At 37.8% G+C, this 22083-nt stretch overlaps 1 protein-coding gene across 3 annotated transcripts in view; it reads left to right on the forward strand.

The window, feature by feature from the left end:
• NALCN (sodium leak channel, non-selective) overlaps positions 1-22083 on the forward strand; it is a 213356-nt gene that overhangs the window by 105603 nt on the left and 85670 nt on the right. For 2 of the 3 annotated variants that reach the window (XM_070942958.1, XM_070942959.1), the window contains exons 8-9: positions 6080-6184; positions 8008-8094. In XM_070942958.1, coding sequence (XP_070799059.1) covers positions 6080-6184; positions 8008-8094 — 192 coding nt within the window. The remainder of the gene's footprint in view (positions 1-6079; positions 6185-8007; positions 8095-22083) is intronic. The other variant, XM_070942960.1, reaches the window with a different exon arrangement.

Below are 22083 nucleotides of genomic sequence, written 5' to 3' on the forward strand. Positions count from 1 at the left end.
GTTAATGGAGGGAGAATGTTGATTTCATTATTTTGAGATAGTTATTATCCTGAAAGCTAAGATAATATCTTGTTTATAAAACAGGCCCTCTCAAAAGTATATTGCTGCTATTAGCAATCGTACTTATTACACTAGGTCAGTAGCCCCCAACCTTTTGGGCACCAGAGTCCGGTTCCGTGCAGAGAGGTTTTTCCACGAACTGTAGGAGGCGTGATTTCATGTGCTGCCTGCATCCCATGGATGGGACTTCACTTCTTTGTGCGGCACAATATCTGGCATTCCGTGAACCATTGCTGGTCCATGAACCAGGGGTTGGGGATCACTGTACTAGGTCATCATTGGAAAAATGTTAATGGTCCAGAAGGGTAATGTGTTTAAATGTTTCCCAGGAACTTTCCCAGGTCTTAACTGGAAAATCAAATTGCTAATTTCAGTTGCCATCACTGCTAGATTAATCTTTGGCAAACTTTCTATATCCAGCTCAAGGCTTTCAGAATTTCTACGATCTCCAGAATTTCAGTAGAATATACAGTATTTCACTGGTCTGGTGGAATACAGATATATACTCGGCATATGGCCATATTGTAGAAGGAATGCAATTGAGTTCTTTATCCTGGCTGCCTGGGTAACACATGCTATAGCATCTTTTCTCCTACACTGAAGTAGTTGTTCAAACTGACTTTTTAATCTGAGAATGTTCTATGCTGTCATTTTCCTTGCATTCACATTCTAAGCTTTGTAATTGTCATTCCCCCCCCCAAATCCTGCCACATTCAGTCAAACTACCATTTGGAATGATGCCAATGTCAGTGTTGGTTGTCAGTGTTTGCATAAGTTAGATACTACTGTGATTCATGAATTATCTTATTATAAAGAGGGAGAAGACTCTTCAAAGAGACCAGGAAAACACTGGGAATGTTCTGTGGCAAGAGATTCTGCTATTTTATCCAAGTGGTAATATATTTTCATAAGGACGATTTGGAATTGGTAGGAGACTTTAATATGAAGGTGATAATCAAATGATTCTAAATGTACAAAGACTAGGAAATAACCTCTACTGAATGGAGAATTTTATAGAAACAATTATATAAACTATTATACTTATTTTGGCCCCTAAACCAAAATGTTAGTTCCATTATGTCTTTTCCATTATGTCTATTCCAGTGGTGGGTTGCTACCGGTTTGGTCCAGATCTTGCGAACCAGTAGTAATGGCAGCAGGATGCTCTGCCCACCCGCCCGGACATCATTACGGACACTCTGCACATGTGCAAAAGCTTCTGCACAGGTACAGAAGTGCCACATATGATTGAAGCGCTCGTGCTCCAGTTGCAAACCAGTAGCGAAAGTAAGTGGAACCCATCCCTGGTCTATTCATATACCGATTAACCATAAAAGCTAATCAAAACACTATATAATTCAAATGTTCAATATCCAAAAATCATGCAAGAGGAATACAGCCACTTCATAATTAGGCACACAACACTGATTGCATGTGTATAGCTGCCCCAAAATACACAAACCTAAAAAAGCTCTCCATCCAATTGTATCATTACCGGGGACCCCCTACCTACAACGTTGCAAAATAATTAACAAAAAAGCTTGGGCACCTTACACGTGGAAGCAAACACTCCATCAACTCCCCATTACAGTGCCTTCAAACATTCAGAGACATGACTATAGATGATGATGAAATCATGGTCTCATTTGATGTCACAGCCCTTTTTACCACCATAGATAGATCTGGAATTAGCCAAAGAATCTATGACCACATTGATCCATAGCACACCTGACTTAACCAAATGCATGAAGATTGAAACACCCAGAATTATGGATTTCATAAAACCTATGCCTAACCACATGCTTCCAGTTTGGTGGACAAACTTACCAACAAATTAAAGGTACATCTGTGGGATCATCTCTTTCAGGACTTATAGCGGAGGTCGTTACACAAGGTCTGGAAGCCATAGCACTTCCAGAAATACAACCCAAAATATGGATCAGATATGTAGATGACACCTTCATCATAATAAAAAAGGACCAATTAGAGAACACCCACAGAAACATCAACATCTTCAGAGGAATCCAGTTAACTAGAGAAGAAGAGGAAAACAACAACTCACTATCTTTCCTGGACATCCTGATCAGCAGAGACCATGATGGCAAACTGGAAACACAACTGTACTGAAAAACCACCCATACCAAGCGAGTGCTTCACTATCAAAGTAATAACCCTTGGCGATTCTGTGGGCCAGGTCTCTCCACACCTTCCGATCTCGCACTAAGTCTTCGAGTTTTTCTATGCTCCGACTAGTGTCAGCTTTGATGGTGTCCAGCCACCATGTTCTTTGGTGGCCTGGTGACCTTTACTGAATTCCCCCGCATGACATGGCCCAAGTAAGTGAGATGCAGTTTCGTGATTTTGCTTGCCAATGATAATGGTGTTATGCTCTCCAGTACCTGCTTGTTAGTCAACTTTGCTGTTCGAGGAATAGGCAGGAGCCTTCTCCAGCACCACAGCTAAACAAGTTATCCCAATCAAGGAACTGATTACAAGTTACCCCAAACAAGCTAACAGTAAACAGCCCAACCAAAGAACCTCCAAGATCCCTTCCACCAGCACTGATAAAGCAAGACACCAGAATATAAATTGAGAACAAACCCTTACTAGCAGGAAAAACAACCAGGCTCAGAGAGCACCAATTGTTATATGTTTCCCAGCTCTTAATTTCTGTTACCATTGAAAATGCTGCTATCATTGATGGTAGACTATTTGAAGTGTCAGGTGATGGTGCTGAAAACTCGAATTAATCCATTTTTTTTCCAGTTCTTAGACTTGTACTTGTCCAGCTGGCCTCATTCCAGTTTCTTAATTAAGTTCTATTGAACTATTCATTTCTTGAACCAACCCCACCCAGTCTCTGTATTTTTACATACCAAAAGTATCTTCATTATTTATTTTCCTTCTTTGCTAGTGTGAACTTTTTAATTGATAACTGTTGTACCTGCCGTTAACATTGCTTTTAATATTTTAAGTCTTTGGAGAATCTTTTTCAACTTGGGAAATAATTTAAAACGATGGAGTCAGAGGGTGTTTTTACACCATCTACTTCTTCCATGTCATTTTCTGCTTCAGCTCTTCCCTCTCCTCTCTTCCCAATCCTTGGGAGGATTAACTGTATTAGCTATTGACCTTGTGAATGACATAGGCAGCATCTTATCTGAGACTAGGCATATTCTCTCACATAAGCCATAATTTTCTTCCCAAGCTTCAACAGGGGATGAATATATTCTTCACCAAAAATCCAGAGGGAGAGAGACTATTTGAAATATCCTAAGAAATTCTTTTATTCTGATAATCATCAATAACAAAGTGGAACATTTACAATCCGGTGTGACTCTCTTATATTCACAGTAACCGTAAGGCCAGGAGATAACTTTCAAGCCACTATTATAAACCTGGCAGTGTAAGCTGGATAAGAGGCCGCATTATCACTCATCCTTTGTACCATCTTGCCTTGTGCATCTCATTTTTAACTATCAACTAGGTTGTAGCGTGCCAGAGTTAGCACTATATTTAGGTAATTGTAAACCCATCTGAGAAAATGAAATGCCTGCTCTGAAGCAGAAAATCACTTAGGGGCAGATTTTTCTCCAATTTTTATTGTAGACTGCTCTGCTTTTTCATTCTCTTTAGCAATTACATTTCCTCAGCCCAATTTATTATTACAGCAATAAAGTTTTTACTTCTTTTCATTTGGGTTTTCTTTTTGAGTTTCGCAGCCTTTAGCTACTCGCAAAAAATGAATTCCTGAGAGCATATCACTATTTTTCAAGGGAGAATATTAACTCATTCATTTTACTATAATGTGTTTATATTGTATATGTTTGTTTGTTTATATAGCCACCCATTTGATGGAAAGTGACTGGTGGTCAGGGGTGAAATGCTACCAGTTCGCACCAGTTTGGGCAAATCGGTAGTGATAAAAGCTACCAGTTCAGGCAAACCGGTAGTAAAAAAAAAAGCTACTAGTTTATCCGAACCGGTATTTCCAACAATCAGCTGTGCCACGTGATTTATATTTGCTAGAAAGCATGAAATCCTGCTTTCTAGTGAATCTAAATCACGCGGCACTGCTGTTCCCCCCCCCACACTGTTCTACCTACCTTGTTAAGCCTCTTTTTTTCGTGCGAAGCACACATTTGGTGTGCACTGTGCATGCACATGCACAGTGTGCATTTGGCGTGCACTGCGCATGTGCGGGCAGCAAACTGGTGGCAATCCACGGAAAATTTCACCACTGCTGGTGATGTTCAGCATTCCAATAAAACACATCAAAGTAAATCTAATAGCACTATTAGCAGTAATTAATTGGTCAGAAATTTCAATCAACCAAAGTTTTAATCAAGTCAAGCACAGTTATTGAAATGTAAACTAAAGGTAAAGGTTCTGTTGTGACCCAGGCCCAAGTAGGTAGTATTAGATACAAACAGTTCCAAAACAAACAGACTTTATTAGAACAGCTGAGAATTAACTCATTCTCAGCGTAGTCCAAACTAAATCAAATTCTTCAGTCTAATCACCAACCTTGGTATAATTAGGCAAACTTCCAAAGGCTTCTCTTGGCAAAAGTTCAGAAGGAGAAGACACCGACAAGACAAGATCAAGTCTATCAATGTTAAACTTGTTGTTTTCCGAGAAAGAGCCCAAGAGCCGTTGCTGGCCTTTTAAGCCTTGTGGGAGGGGCCAATCATCTCTTGGCCCTACTCCCGAGTCATCCTCTTTGCTGTAGCTGCTCTTGCCTTCTTGCAGCTCTTCTCATACGTGCACTAGGAACAGGCTCCTCCTGTTCCTCTGCCTCTCTACTGTCAGCCTCTGGAGGCTCCAGAGTCCGCACCTCACTCCCCGATGGCCCTGGCCCCATCTCTGCCTCCAACGCAGAACCCTCATCCGGGCCTTCCCCAACCTCCAAGACTGGCCCCTGTTCTTCCTCAGCCTCATCGCTGTCCGACTCCGCTGTCAGCTCCGCAGGCTGCTGGCGGACCACAACAGGTTCCCCGCACATGCATGCTAGTCATTTCCGGCTCTAGGGGCGGTACTCATCTCCGTTTCTACGCTGAAGAGCCAGTGCTGTCCAAAGATGTCTCTGTGGTCATGAGGCCAGCATGACTCGATGCCGAAGGTGCACAGAGAGCTGTTACCTTCCCACCAAAGTGGTCCCTATTTTTCTAGTTTCATTTTTTACGTGCTTTCAAAGTATTAGGTTGGCAAAAGCTGGGACAAGTAACGGAAGCTCACTCCATTACGCGGCACTAGAGATTTGAACTGCTGAACTGCCAACCTTCTGATTGACAAGCTCAGTATCTTAGCCACTGAGCCACTGCGTCCCCTCTTATTGAAAGATAGACAAGGGCTATTGTTGGTCTGTACTCATCTTGCTTCCAGTTGTTCCCCAACTTCCAAGCAAGAAAGCTCTTCACTTTCCCAATTGACGGCAACATATTCATTAGAACAGAAGAAAGTCTGTACCTCACTCATTTGTACTTCATCCAGCACCCCTTCCTTCCTTCCTTCCTTCCTTCCTTCCTTCCTTCCTTCCTTCCTTCCTTCCTTCCTTTTAGTTTTTCTAGAACTTCTATTGTTTTTCTAAAGTTCTGACCTCTTTCAGTGCTTCCTCCTGGGTTTGATTTTGCCCCATGCTTAATATTATTTTCCTTTCTTGTGCTGATGCTATTCATATTCTTCATCTTCATTCTAGTGGAAAATATTGTGTTGTTATATTGAAAATAAATGAAATATGGTGTCTTGCATAGCGACGGAGGAAGCAGAATAGCGAGTAGCACAATAAATATTATTTATTATTTTATTTTTATTTTTTTTTAATTTGATTTATATGCCGCCCTTCTCCGAAGACTCAGGGCGGCTTACAATGTGCTCAGCAATTTAAAACCAAAAGAGATTCTCCTAGGCACCTAGAGTAATGGCCTTGTTGAGTGCTGTTGTGATGATGGATCCAATTAAGCAGGCTTTGAAAATAATCCTTGTCTACCTCCTTACATATATGTTCCTTCTTTTATAGAACGTATTTATTGCTGTCATCATTGAAACATTTGCTGAAATCCGTGTGCAGTTTCAACAGATGTGGGGTTCCAGAAGCAGTACAACTTCAACTGCAACTACTCAGGTAAACATGGCTAAATGTTTATATAGACAAAGGAATGTGTGTGGTAAACATTAGCTTTTACTTGTCTAAAGCTACTAATAGTATGTGTGTGTGTGTTTAATTTCTCTGGGTTTGGCTGATGATTTGAGGCTTCTTGGAAAGTGTGTTTTGATTGGTGACCTGACCTAATGTTAATTCTATCCTAATTATTAATGTATTGTGAATGGTTTGGATTACATACCTTGGTGATAAATCATGTCTTGTTCTCTTATTGGCACTTTCAGGAATTATCTGGCTCCAATAAAGGAGAATATTTGTAGTTCAGGTTTAAAATATGAGGTTCTTGTTGTTCTCTGAGCTTGGTTGTTTTCTGGCAGACGTTCCATTACCAAACTAGGTAACATCATCAGTATTAGTAACGAATGGGCTTTGAAACCTCATTGTGTTATCTGGCTCTTCTGCAATTTATCTGGTCAATTTTTCTTCTATTTTCCACTCAAATTTGTGGTTCATTTTAAGAGGGTAAATAGTTAAACGGTATTTTTGGTGTTTGTTCTTCATTGCATTCTGTGTATCTTCATCCTTGCTGTAATTGATTAATCCTGTTTGTCCAATGTAGTGTCGGCTGCAGTCTTGCAGTTGACTCTGTAAATTATCTTTCTTTCATAGTGAGGTATCTTTTGGTTTTCACTGGGTTTTGGGGGTGGGGTGGTTTTGTTTTGCTTTTTTGGTAGTGCTTTTGTGGGTTTGTGGGCAGCTTGTAGTCATTTTCATATCATATCTTCCCTCCTAATTGATTTTCACATATTGAATAGCCTATATTTTATCATGTAAACTTTGTTTCAAACATTATGTAATGTTTCTACCCTACACATTCTTCTAATTAAGTTGCAGTATGCAATTTATCTCGTTATGGGTAGTAATCATGCAATAACTAATATTCATAATTCAGCGGATAACCCTTAACATTTACATAGATTCATTCATTCATTCATTCATTCATTCATTCATTCATTCATTCATTCATTTGAATTATTTCTATCCCCCTCTCAGGCTAACAAGCCTCACAAGCAGTACCAATATTTGAGCCATGCAGTGTTGTGTTTTTACATGGGCAGCCATACAAATCTTTTTTTATTTATTCATTTATTTATTTGTTGACTCTTCAATAAAAATACTAGATTATTTCAAAAGCAACAAACTTCTAGGAGTAATTGATGATAATAGCAAGAGTGGTTATGAAAAAGGCCCGAGACAGCCTGCTTCCTTCTCATTCTGGCCCTTTTCCAACAAAATAGTTGGTTTTAAGGCTTGTGAGGGGAAGCAAATTAGAGAAGGAAGGATACATTCTTTAGCCACCTTAACATCATGTTGGAGAGGAGAAAAAGCAAGGAAACATGGCTTATATGAAGCCATGACATTATTTCTTAGTCACTCTATGTTTCATTGCAGTACATTACTGCAAAAAGTGCACATTTTTAGTATTCTGTAATAATCTGTGTTCTGTTGCCAGACATGGCTATTTCATGTGCATTGTGTGCAGTTTTCTGCATGAAAGAATTCCTCGTGCAAGAAATTGAACTGGTTCCTGTTTGCAGGTCCTATGTTCAGCCCCAGCCATAAAATCTGTAACTAGAAATCAGTGACAATTCAAGGACAAAGGCGGTGGAATAATATAGTATGAAATCAATGGAGTCTGCACTGCATTCTCTGTAATAACAAGAGATTTCTGAGAAGAAAAGAATGCAATGTAGAGAAGAGGATGGTCACAAAATAAACATCACCCGTTTTGTTTGTAGAATTGAGCACATAAATAGATTCTGACAAGTGTTTTCCCCCTCCAGATGTTTCATGAAGATGCTACAGGAGGATGGCAGCTGGTAGATGTTGATGTGAATAAGCCTCAAGGAAGAGCACCAGCATGTCTGCAGGTACGTTGATTTCTAAATAAAGCTACCAAAGTAGCAAACCAAGTGGTGATCTTGCTGTTTGAAATTGACAGTAATTTAAAATTCCCCATAGTCACAATTTAAAGTTAGAAATTGGTCGAAGTTTAATGTACATTCGTGTGGATTTTGAGCATTTTATTTTTTGCATGCTATAAACAATTTCTTTCCCTTTCTCTAAATCTGTCTCCAAGTTTCCATAGAGACCTCTACCCAATTCTTATTATGTTAGACATATAGATATAATTACGATTGGCACGTTAGAGGAAAATCAGTTTCTTAAAACGTAGTTGATTTAGAGCAGGGCTGTCAAACTCCCAGCCTGTCAAACTCCCGGCCTGCAGGCTGGGTGCATCTAGCGCTGGCCACGCCCCTGCCCAGTTTAGCGAAGGGGGGGAAAGTTCCGATATGTCATGTGACACTGCCGTGACCACGTGAGTTTGACAACCCTGATTTAGAGTGTATGCTTTCCCCTGTTCTGAAAACAATATAAAGGACAACAAAGATTATTTTACTTTTATTTATTTATTAAATTTATATGCCGCCCCTCTCCGGAGACTCAGGGCGGCTTTATACAACATGTGAACAGAAGATGCCCATTTTAGAAGAATCTTGCCATTGTCGGATATATGAAGTAAAAAATATAAAGAAGAAAACAGAAAAAAATCATGTCATCTAAGTATGGAGACTAGAACTCAAGTAGATCCTTGGGCACACATTGTGAGTTTTTGTCTTCATCTCGAAGATGTCATGCGCAATTCTCTTACACTGCCTCAACTCTGATGTACTTCTTACCATATGTGAATTGTGGAGACTTAGATCTAGCTAAAAGCTAACATAAACTTGAATATACTGGTGTAAATGAACAATGGGAAGAGTAACGTCCAGAAGTTCAACATAAATTCAACTACAATCATTTCAAATTCATGAAAGTCACCTTTTTGCATGTGCTAGAGCTAGTCTCAAATTTAATGCCTTTTGTAATTCCTCACCTATGTGAGTAGACCCTTGGGATTGTAGATCTGATCTATGATAGTAATAAAATACCTTGATTTTATTTAGTAATATAGATGAAGCTACTGCTGGCTGCAGCAATAATCTTTGGACAGAGATACCTGGGTTAGCTTCATGAAAGTGCAATACTTATTTATTTTATTTTATTCCATTACATTATAAAGCAGATGGTTTTATTTTTTTTAATATCCCTTTCCCCTACTTTTTTAAATATAGATTTTTTAAAAAAAAAAATCAATTGGTTTTCTTTACAATTTATATATCTAGCCCTGTTAAACTTGTTAAAAATTAAACTATCTGCCTTGATATATTCTTTCTGCACCATATTATCTGTTTTTATTCTTCAGTCACTGCTAACTTTTTATGTCCCAATAAATGACATCTTGTGATGTTTTACTCCTTCACCTGCCAGTTCTGTCTGCCAGTAACTCCTTCGCTGAGTTCTTATAATACTGTTTGCTTTCTTCTTCCTTAAATTAGAAATTAACAATAAGTTCATGATCTATGTCTCTGTCAGTATCAGATCTTAATTTGTTGGATGCAACAGAGTTCCTCCAGCTTTTATTGCAAAGTAAATAGTCAGATTTATATTGATGCCTGTTTGGTGAAGTCCACATCTAAAAGAATCATTTAGATTGCTAGAGAAAAGTATTTACATTATCTCCTACAATGTATGGTAAATTCAATTTATTAGGGTTTTTTTTTAGTGCAGCCAGCTCTATGGTGTTTTTATACAACTTTCCCAAGTCTGTGCTAACTTGCACAAATTTGACACACTATGGCACTGTAATGTCAAAGAATTGCATAACAGATTTTTGTTATATCTCTTCTTCAGTACATTTTTAATACTAAAAGAATAGATCCAATCTGGGTTAAAATAGCTGATTTCTTTGAGATGCTGGGTTACAAGTACTGTAAAAAATTCAGCCACGCAGTCATGCAGATTACATCAGAACAGCTGTTAAAATAAGTTTGTACAATCAGTGTCATATCTGGAATCAGTACTTATAGAACACATTGCAATGAATGGCAGAAGGGAAGAGAATTTGCTGTTAATATTTTCATTAGGCCTTCGCTGGTTACAAGATTTTTGGCGACTTCAAAACATCTAAAGACTGAAGACATATGTAATTTGTATTTTATTTTGACTCAATTTGAAATAAAAAGACTATAGAAAATGAGTGTAGTCTTATCTTAAATCATGAATAATGCATGCCCAGAATTTTTATATTTACTTTTATATGGTTTCTTTAGCTAACCCTTATACAAACATTTATCAAAGGTAAGCATCATGTACCTGAAGAGAACATTTCTGAAAAGAAAGGTATGCCTTGCTTCACAGATATGTAGGAAAAGATGCTTAATGAAGCCATAGTACTTCAAAGCACAAACGTAGCAAGACTGTAGTAATCAAATTACCAGGTATATGTCTTCCAGCAAATAGCTTTGATAATGCTTGATTTTGTTCTGCGTTGGATGTTCAGGTGAAATCAATAGGGGGAAAGCCCGGACCAAATAAAAATGCAATGTCTATTTTGCCTGAGAAATCTGTAATAGAAAATGTAACTGGAATAAGGAGCTCATATATTCAGTATTGACGGAGGGAAGTCCCATGTCAAAAATGGCGGTTGATGAGGGACCATACTCTAAACCTAAAGGTGTTTTTTCCAAAAGGCAATTGGATTTTCTTTAGTTTTTTTTTAAACGTTTCTTTTCTTATCCAAGAAGCCTCTTCAGTTCTTTAAAAGGTGGGGGGATCAGGGGTGGGTTCTACTTACCTTTACTACCGGTTCGCAATGGGATCGCGCTCTCGCTTCGCTCGCACACACGCCTTGCTTCTGCGCATCGCAGAGTGTATTTGATGACGTCCGGGTGGGTGGGGAGAGCCTCCCACCGCCACTGCAACCTACCACTGCTACTCTACTCTACTCTACTTTACTCTACTCCATTCTGTTTGCTGAAAACTCTGTTTTGTTCTGGGTTGCTGAGTATATTAAGATATGCTGAAGCAAGCAGGCAGGAGAGTTGGTGAGGTTTCCTTTGAGCAGGAATTAACTTTTTTTTTGCTTGTTTTCATTCCAGAAAATAGGAACTGAACTCTCTTGGCTTTGAGGCAGCCAGATAGAACCCAGCACTCTCTCCTCCACCCACTTTCCTCTAAATAAACCATGCTAAATCTGACTGTTACAAGACTTAGGCAACCTACATTAACAGTATAAAAAGATTAAAAATATCACCATGCATAGACTGGCATTCATTTTTCTCTTTGACCTTCAGGCAGGTTATCCTACCCTGCCTGGTATCAGGCATGTAATCATGTAATTGAAATAAATGTAGATTAGCCTGTTCTTTTAAAAAGAATACAAGTCCTCAATTTCACTTTCCCACCTGTTAACGCTGCTACATGACAAAGAAAAAAATGCCAGAATGTTGGGAAGGGATAGAGAAACAGATGGATGAATGAATTTTTATAAATTGACTGACTGGTGATTTTCATCAGGAACTGTTAGCTGTCTTTCTTTTGATGAAAAACAAGGCTAGAATATTCTCTGGCTAGAATGTTAGAAACATCTCAAGTGTTGTTCTTCTGGATACAGAATATTCTAGCACTTTTGTTTCATTGGAACATCACTAACTTGGAACACTTTGGTGAAATATTCCATAACTTGTAACTTGTTTAGAATTTCTTGTTCTTTAGAAGATACATTTTTCATTTCCTGAACATATCTCACCTTGATTGATTGATTGATTGATTGATTGATTGATTGATTGATTGATTTAGCATATGGCATATCATACATGGACTTGCAATATATATTAACATTTTGCCTAGATTTTAAAAAAGCACAATAAAATATGAATATTAAAAGGATCTATATTCAGATCCCAAAGTCTAAGCCAGAGGTGTCAAACTGGCAGCCCACGGACCAGATGCATCACGCTCAGGCCCAGGGTGAATTTGATTTAAATCAAGTCGATTTAAATCACGATTTAAATCACTAGTAAAAAGGCTTGATTGAAATCAACTTGATTTGAATCATAATTTTTAAAGAGCAACTGTCATTTCTCTCCCGCAGCAGCTCCTCCTCTGACCCGCTGTTGACTCACCAACAGTCCCACTCTTCCAGAATATACAGCCTCATGCTATATAACTAAGCTCCATTTCATGCTGAATAAGTTAAATTATTAAGGTATCTTAAATAGATATTAAAATAGATATTTAAAATTATTAAAATAAATTTGATAAAAATAAAATAAAATCCGATTTAAATTTTAAAAAACCTGATTTTTAAAAAACTTTTTTTAAAAAAATCATCAATTTTTAGCCAGCCTGCACAGGTCACCCCAACCCCAGTTCCTCAAGGGGGAAAAATGTCACAAAGCATCAAAAGGACAGCAACATCACATCGTGAGTTTAACCCCCATGGTCTAGGCCATCTATTGAAGCACAGTATTGTTTATTTGAAAAAAAATCAGAAACTTACAGATGGTCACGATGTGATCTACAGTTCAGCGTGGGGCCCCACAGTCACACTAAGGGGAGGATACTGTGCCCCGTTTATACAGTGAATCCCAGCAGAGGTCAAATGAGGTGTATCTCACCTTGGTTTTTTTCTATGAATAATTTGACAATATGACTTACAAACTCTTAGCTTAATGCCATGTACTGTATAAGGTTGTGTATGAGAAGAACAAGCTGAACTGCAAATCAGATTTAAATGTGACATTGATTTAGAGTCATTACAAGAGACCCAGGTCCAGCCTCTGATGAATTCTGTTGACCCTAATTTAGCACCAATTTAGCCTGGACCATCAATTGACTAGATTCCTGTGTATAAAAGGTAAAGGTAAAGGTTCCCCTGGCACATATGTGCTAGTCATTCCCAACTCTACGGGGTGGTGCTCATCACAGTTTCAAAGCCAAAGAGCCAGCGCTGTCCAAAGACATTTCCATGGTCATGTGGCTGGTATGACTAAACACCGAAGGTGCACGGAACGCTGTTACCTTCCTACCAAAGTGATCCCTATTTTTCTACTTGCATTTTTACATGCTTTCGAACTACTAGGTTGGCAGAAGCTGGGGCAAGTAATGGGAGCCACACCGTTATGCGGCGCTAGGGATTCAAACCGCCGAACTGCCAACCTTTCTGATCAACAAGCTCAGCGTCTTAGCCACTGATCCAGGTAGCAATAATAAACTCTTCTGTGCTTTGAACTCAATGGATGCTCCTGGTTATTTTACAGGTTGGCATATTTCATTCTGAAGACTGAACCTGGTTAAAAATTGCCCTTTATTAAGAACATATCATTCATACAGAGATCTATAAACACATATATTTCTGTATAGATATGTGTGTGTGTGTCATAATATTTCTTATGGAAATATTATTTGCTTTTGATATTATCACTGGAACACATATAAGTACCATAAATTACTGCTGCAGTTCTGTGTCTCAGGAAAGTAGTTAATTTGAACTCCATGTTTCAAAGAATTTCTTTTCCTGACTCGGTTGGAAATAATGTATTTTTTAACTTGTATGATTAGCTACTGTTATTATTTCCACTCTTAGTAAAGGGAAGAGAAAAAGCCTTGTTTTACTACTATTTCTTCTTCTCTTCCTTTTTTGTTTCTGCTGCCAAATGTATTTTTGATAACATGGGTAGAACATTCTTAGTGTGAAAAGCAGATATCTATCCAAAATTCTATTCTCTTGTAATAACCAGCAATATGATTTGTCATCTGAGTTGATGACAATGCCTTTCAGACACCTTCTTTTTTTGGGGGGGAAAAAACTTTATTGAGACACCTTCTATCTATCTCCAACAAATCATACAATGAGTAATGAAGAATTCAAATTTTGAGCATAGAAAGGGAAAATTTATGTTTTACCAGTCTAGCTGCTTATGTATTGAGCTGCAAACTTTCATGACAGTGAACTGCATAAGTCATTTCAAGATCAAGTCATTGGTGTCTTTCAAAAATTAGAGGCAGCTGAAATTTAGACAAAATTCAGATTCCCATGAGTTAAAATTCAGAATGTACACTTTCAGAATGTACACTTTGAAGGAGAGATCATTTTTTGTTAAATCAGCAAATGTGTTACAAATAAGTAAGTAGATACATACATACATACATACATACATACATACATACATACATACTTACATACATACTTGCTCCAGAAATGTAAGAGGCTCAATGACATTGCCATGCTAAAGGGGGACCACCCTTGTGTTATCCATTACAGTACTGATATATCTATACTTTTCTCAGATTAGGAACAGTCCTGGAGCAACCCTAAATGACTTGGAGTTCATTTGTGGGAGAGTTATAGAGATATTGCCCAGTTTATAACCCAACCCTTTGAAGTGTAGGCAAACTCGTTTTCTTAAAAAGACACAAGCAAAGCAAAGCAAAACCAGTATTGGAGAAATAGTTCTTACATTTTTATTGTACACTGTCACAGTTATGAGACAAGAGGGATAAAAGTTACAATGCTCATTTAAAAAAAATATTTTTAAACCTGAACACAGTGTGCTCACCTGAGCTAGGAAAGACTGGAACTCCAGCAGATGAGTAGACTGATTCTGTGAGGGGCATTTGAGGAACAACCAAAAGCAATTCCTATCGTTGCTGGAGGCAGTTTCCTCAGTCTCCTTAATGGTATGACTGGCTCTATCCAAAGCAACAATCTGCTTTGCAGGTGTTGGGCAAAAATGAAACTGCAGACATCTGCAGCCATAAGCTTCATCTTCCTATATCAGGGCCAGATTTAGATGAAAAGAGGCCCTAGGCTATTCCACTTATGAGGCCCTTTCACCTATAGTGAAAGTGTAATTTTAATTTTGCTAACAATTTGAATGTAGGCCCCTCTTGATCTTGAGGCCCTAGGCTGAAGCCTAGTTAGCCTATACGAAAATCCGGTCCTGTCCTATATACATATATAAACTATATATTAAACACATTTTTCCATTTCTCCTGAAGGATGGATGGATCTGTGCTTTGTTACTTTTACAACACTGCTGGTCTTCGGTAGAACTAACAGAACAGTCTCATACTGTGCATATATATTAAACATAGACCATTGAGTTTGGTAGAGCTTGTTCCAAGATGTCTGTGTGAATGGATGAATGGACAGGATGACAATTTAACCATCTATTACTTGGTGGTAGCCATCTTTAATTAGCCATCCTTAATCAACTAATTTAGCTTATTTTGGTATAACACTGTCTTGTAGCTATTTGGGATTATTTTCTTAAACCGGAAAAATGGATGTAACAGGCATGTAGTACATATCCTTATTAAGATTTTCATTTTCGCTTACTGCATTCTAATTTTTCTTTGTGTACACACTCAACTTTCCATTTTATCCAAACCCATCTTCTATCGTGTCTAACAAATGCAACCAATTTTGTCAGCAGCACACTTTGATTGCTATAATTGTATTAAAAGTCAAGGGGACTCTACGGTGTGATTGAAATGCCTGTTTTCAGCTTGATGAGGTTTGAAATATTGGATGTAGTTAACCTACAGATCAAGCTTTGTAGATGAAATTAACATTTAATTCTAATGGTGCTGCTGAATTCTCCTAAAATCCAGCATGACTCAAAAATAGTTTAAAACTACAAATGACCACCGGGTAAACCAGAAGATTATCTCAGCATTGAAAAGAATTCTAAAATTAAGAATGTTTATTCTAATTAGTCTGCATTATGTATGTGTGTACTTTTACAGAGCTTAGAGCCCACTCCAGGCCACCAGCTCTGAGCAGCTATAACCCTATGAATAAATAAGCTTTATTTATTTATTTAAAACTATAAATTATATTCTCTTGCTTATCAAGTGCTCACGGCAAAGCACAATTCACTGCAGCTTTCATACTCCTTGCTGCTTTTGTTCTGAGGGTGAAGGTTCATTCCTCAAGCTTGTGGGTTGGTTTCATTACCAGGTTAGGTAACATCTTCAGCAGAGTTTAGGGGATGTCAGTGTCAGTGTTCTTTTGTTTATAAGGGTTTCAGGTGTAGGTGTGTCAAGTGAGGATCTTGTAATGGGTCTTGTGATAGGTCAGGTGTAAGTCATCAGTGAGTCTTGTGATGGGTCTTGTGATAGAGAGGTTACATCAGGTCAGGATCATTGGGAGGTGAACTGCTGGTTGGCTTGCGTGGGTTGGTTGAAGGTCAGTGCTATCTCTGGTTGTCTGTGTGGTTGATTTGGATTCTGAGAGGTTCGTAGGCTCGTTGTAGGTCAAGGTGTCTGTTGATGGGATTGCTTGTGGCGAGCCAGGCATCAATGAACTCATGAGCGTGGCAGATGGTAGTGTGGTCAGAGATTTTTGTGTTATTCTAATTGAACAGAGGCTGTTTGGTATCGGTGTTTTTGTTTTCTCTGAATATGTCTACTTAATTCTTATAGTAATGGATATATTTTTAAAAACATGAAATAATTGTCTGCATTAAGAAGACATGAAGATTCTTTTTCATTCCCAAATTTTTAAGAAAAAAATATTTAGAATATCATAAATTCTCCCTATCCTTTCATATTTGTGAGTTACGTGATTTTGACAACTCTAAAATGTAAAAGCTAAATTTGACAAGGCAGCAACTAGTGATTCTCAGAATAGATAGGACCTTTATGTGAAGATAATTGGATCACCAAGCAAACTGCCAAATATCTACTAACTCAAAAATTAGGAGGGAAAAAAACCTTAGATTTTCAGTCTTTTGTACTGCACAGAATGAATTATATGCGTATATGTTGAAATTCTTTAATGTATTGTCCTTTTTAAAATATGTATATTATATGACCTCTGAAATTTTTAACAATTGGAAAAACAGTTATTTTCCTGCAGTGAACCTCTGCCACCCTAGCAGAATAAGTAATCCTTCCATTTATTTGCAGCTGAACAAAAGTGATTTTGATTACTTTAAGTTTGTATAAACTGCATTCTGTAAAATTGTCTGATTTGGGGAATCATTTAGTATCCTTGTTCAGAACCACTCCTCCCTTACATATTTTATTGCTTCGAATCCCACATTGGAAGAGGCAGCTAAATTGCCTTGATTTCTTTGAAATAATAACCTTTTATATGTGGGCCTGTTTTTATTTCAAGACAATGCTAAGAATTTTTCGCAGAAAAGAATGAGTTATTTAAAGTGACACCATAGCAACCTCAAATTACTGATCAGAATTGCTACTTGAAACTAAAAAGGAGGTGGAGTGAGGATAATCTGAGTTTCAATCTCAAAAGTCCTTGAATTATTGGGTAAGTATTTTCTCCCAATCTTCCTACTCTCCAAAAACTTCCATGCTAAAATTCAGATGCACATTCAGCTACTCTCTAGCACTTTCCTTTCTTTACTTGCAAGTGACAGTTTTCTCTGAGTGTACATCTCTTTCTCTCTCCATTTTCTTTATTCTGAGGATTTAGATTGTTTTCCTTCCAAGTTAAAAGATAGTTTTCCTGATTCATAGTCTCTCTCTTAAGAATCAGTCATCCATGGTTATCAGACAGGTCCACCAAATTGGCACCTTTAAGCAGTAACAGAGCACAGAATTTGATGGAACATGGTTGGAGTACCCAGCTGAGCCAGTTTACAGAGGTGTGTAAAGGAAGAGAAAAATGTCCCTCAACAGCCTAAAGTTGAGCTTAGGTGGCAAAGTTGTTTCACAAGTTCTCTCCTTTCATAGAAGATTAATTATCCTTAGTCAAGGATTGCAGGGATATTTTAATTGGCATTACCTTAGGAAAAAAAGGAAGTTTCCATAGCATATCTATCCAACTGTAATTGTTTTGTTCCAATTTTGTACAATTAAGTGTATTTAGATTACTATGATTATATTGAAATGTAATCTATATATATCCATGCATACTATTCAGCTCCTGATTACTATGCTTAAAGGGAACATGTGACTGCTGCAAAATTGAATGCTATTTCTACCAGCATGCAATAACTCCACCAGTAGATCTGAATCTGCTGCATGAATAAGGCAGTTCGATTGAGAAATGTACAAAATAATTATGTTATGTCCAGAATAGTTATAATTGCGCAAAAAAAAATAAGACTGTTGCAGCAGTGCTATCAAAGAATAATGTTGGAAGACTTTTGCCAGGCAATTTGACCAAGAAGTAAACAAAGATTAATTTGGTCTAGTGGTTAAAGTACCGGGGTAGAAAATAGGAGACCATGAGTTGAAGTTCCTCCTTAGCCGTGAAAGCTGGGTGGGTGATTTTGGCTCAGTCACACTCTCTCAGCCCAACCCACCTCGCAGGATTATTGTTGTGGGGAAAATAGGAGGAGGAAGGTGTGATGGATATGCTTACTGCCTGAGTTATTTGTAAAAAGTATCAAGGTGGGATACAAATAAATAATAACATCACCATTGGCATTGACAAAATCACCATCAGTCAATTGCAAAAGGCAGCTGTACTTGAAACAGCTTATATTCTGCAACAATAACTTTAACACTAGCAAAAATCAACAACTATGTATCCCAGGTCCTTGGAAAAGCTGCTATAGATGCAAATCCAGTCTGAACATTTGACTGACTGTGCCACAAACTCTAATAATAGTTTTTCCTTAGGAGCCTAAGAATTGTATCAACAGAGTCACTTCAAATGTCATCCAGAATAGGATCCCTGGCCAGCTTCAGGCTGTTCAATAACAAAATAGAACTGCAGAAATCCATGCTTGGTTACTTGTGTATCTAATATTCTGTTTAAATGAGCAATAGGCTACTTTCCTTCTTACCAAGCCTATCATAGGCTGTGGCCTTGAAACCATTTCTATTTGCTTTGGTTCTGTTCAGCTAGTCTTGCTTCCAAAGCAAGTTAGACCTTGTTTAGATTCAGTTCTTTTTCAGATGCAATTTGCTGACAATGTGGCACCTTAATAATTAACAATAAATGTGTTAGTCTTTAAGGTGCCATACGTTTTTCTTGGTGCTGGATATGAGATAATTTTGCTACTTCTGACATTTGTTAGGAAAAGAAAAGTATCTTGAGTGAAATTTAAAAATGAATAGATATTTAAAATGTTAAGAAGGGCATTTATTTAGTTACTGCAAATTACTGTATCGTGCAATACTCTTCAAAATTATCCCACAGGAATTAGACCTCTAACTGAAATTTATAATTAAGAATTTTGCAGAAAAAATGCAAAACAAAGCTTTCTCATTGAAGAATTTAAATGCATAGCATGAAATATATTTGGGTCAATATAATTGTTTTAAAAATGTGTTGAATTTAATTTTATTAGATACATTTATACCAGGAAAAATGAAGTGGTGCTCCCTCTAATATTTTTGTCAGGAACAGAAGTTTAAAAATTGAATGGTATCTATCTAGATACCTCAGGGCGGTGAACAGCCAAAAGGTAAAGGCCATATTTCTATTTCTACTTACCGGTAAGTGCTTCATCATCTTCAACCCTCAGAAACTAAGGAATTAAATCTATTCTACAGACTTGCTCAATTACATTTGTGATTAATTGTGCCAACAAACAAAGTCACCTGCTAGGTGACGAGTGTTCATATTTTTTGTACGACATTCCTGTCCAGATTGTGAAGAGCCAAACAATAAGATGATTGGATAAACATTTGTTTATAAACAATTAAATAGTTCTGGCCCCATCTCATTTATATACAAATGATTATCTTCTAATCCTCAACTAAACAAAGTAAAAGCCTGTCATAACTATTGGGATCAGTATTATTTGAGAAAGACTCGTTATCATCATAACCATGAAATCATATTACACAAGACAGAGTGTTGATCTTGAAATAATCTAAAATCAGACTGTGGAATTTTAATGCCATTTTTGAGATCACCACTAGTGTTAATCATGAATAAAATTGATTGTAAAATAATCTTCATTTTAAGTTACCTGCCTTTCACAAGCAAGAATTATAAAAGCCCAGTCTACCACAATACCACAAGAAAAGAAAAATAAGAAATTCAAAAAGAAATCAGCCTGGTTGCATAAGAACTCTCTGATAAACTGAAAGGCCAAAAGGATAAGTATAAACAAATGGAAAGGACACATAACTAAGGCAAAACACCAGCATATAGCCCAAATCTGCAGAGATGAAGTCAGGAAAGCTAAGGCTCAGAATGAACTAAGACTTGCAACAAATGTCAAAAATAATAATAAAAAGTTTATTTCATTATGTAAAAAAAAAAACCCAGTCCATCCACTAATAGGAGAAGATGGCAAGGAAATGATGGGCAGCAGGGAGAAAGCAGAGCTGCTTAATTTATTCTTTGCATCTGTCTTCACATAAAAGGAAGAAATAGCCTAACCTACCAAAAACAGAACTGGAAAAGACAGACTGGTAGTACAAATTAAATTAGGCAAGAAATTGGTAAGAGAAACATCTGTCCAGACAAGTTAAAATCAAAGACCTGATGGATTACATCCCAGAGTTTGAGGGAACTGGCAGACATGATCTCAGAACCATCAAACCATATCTTTCAAAGATCTTGGAGCACCAAGGAACTACCAGAAAACTGCAAAAGAGCTGATGTTGTTCCCATCTTCAAAAAAGGGAAAAATGTATACAGACCAATGAGCCTTGCATCAATACTTGGGAAGATCCTGGAAAAGATAATTAAGCAACAGGTCTACAAACACCTAGAAGCAAGCAAAGTTATAACCAGAAGCCAACATGGATTTTTCAAAGATCATGTCAAATAAATCTTATTTCATTCTTTGACAGAATGACTAAATTAATGGACCAGTGAAATGCTCTGGATATTATATATTTGGATTTCAGTAAGGCATTTGACAAAGTAGACCACAACATACTTCTTAGTAAGTTATAAAAATATATTGAGTACGATTGTGCTGGTGGACAATCGTACTCAACAAGTAATCCTTAATGGCACTACATCTACCTGGAGGGAAGTAAGCAATGGGTTACCCCAAGGTTCTGTCTTAAGCCCAATACTCTTCAATATCTTCATAAGCAATTTAGATGAGGGAATAGACGGGGAGCTCATCAAATTTGCAGATGATACCAAGCTGGCAGGAACACCAAACACCTCAGAAGATGGTTTCAAATTCCAGAAGGATCTTGACAGACTTGAATACTGGTCTCCATCTAACAAAATGCAATTCAACCTAGAATTAAGGAGAAATTTACTGACAGAACAATGAACCAGTGAAACGGTTTGCCTTCAGAAGTTGTAACAGTAACAGAGTTGGAAGGGATCTTGGAGGTCATCTAGTCCAACCCCCTAGGCTCACGCAGGAGACCTGTACTAGGGATTCGAACCGCCAACCTTTCTGATCAACAAGCTCAGTGTCTTAGCCACTGAGCCACCTAGTCAGGCTACTTCATTACTGGAGATTTTTAAGAAGAGATTGGACAGCCATTTGTCCAGAATGATATAAAACAGTGATGGGGAACCTTTTCGGCACCAAACTGGAACGTGTGTGCATGCAGATGCATGTGTGCGTGCCGGAGAGCTAGAAACTCAAACACCAGCTGGCCAGTGCACATGCCTGTTTTTGGCTGTTTTTTGGCTGTTTTTCAGGCTGTTTTCAAACCATTTTTCAGGCCATTTTCTGGCACTCTAGCACCCACAAAGAGCAGCTGAGAAGAGCAGAAGAGCAACTGGCAATGCCACGCGTGCCCACAGAGAGGACTCTGTGTGCCACCTTTGGCACACGTGCCATAGGTTTACAATCACTGATATAGAGTCTTCTGCTTGTGCAAGAGATTGGACTAGCAGACCTCCAATGTCCCTTCCAACCCTGTTATATTCAGACCCAAAGGAACTGCAGAACAGAAATGAGAATTATTATAGCGGAAAGGTAAGTACAATGATGAAATCATTGTCTTCTGATCTGCCATTTCTGGCCTCCATACCACAACATCGCCTGCTTTCTTTGAATTCTGTGAGGATTCATGAGCCTCCTTCATCTTTTTTTAAAATATAAGATTAACTTTAAAAATTT

This window comes from Pituophis catenifer, unplaced genomic scaffold (genome assembly GCF_029215685.1).
Source record: "Pituophis catenifer annectens isolate HBS135680 unplaced genomic scaffold, rPitCat1.0.hap2 SCAF_4, whole genome shotgun sequence".
NCBI classification, from domain to species: Eukaryota; Metazoa; Chordata; class Lepidosauria; order Squamata; family Colubridae; genus Pituophis; species Pituophis catenifer.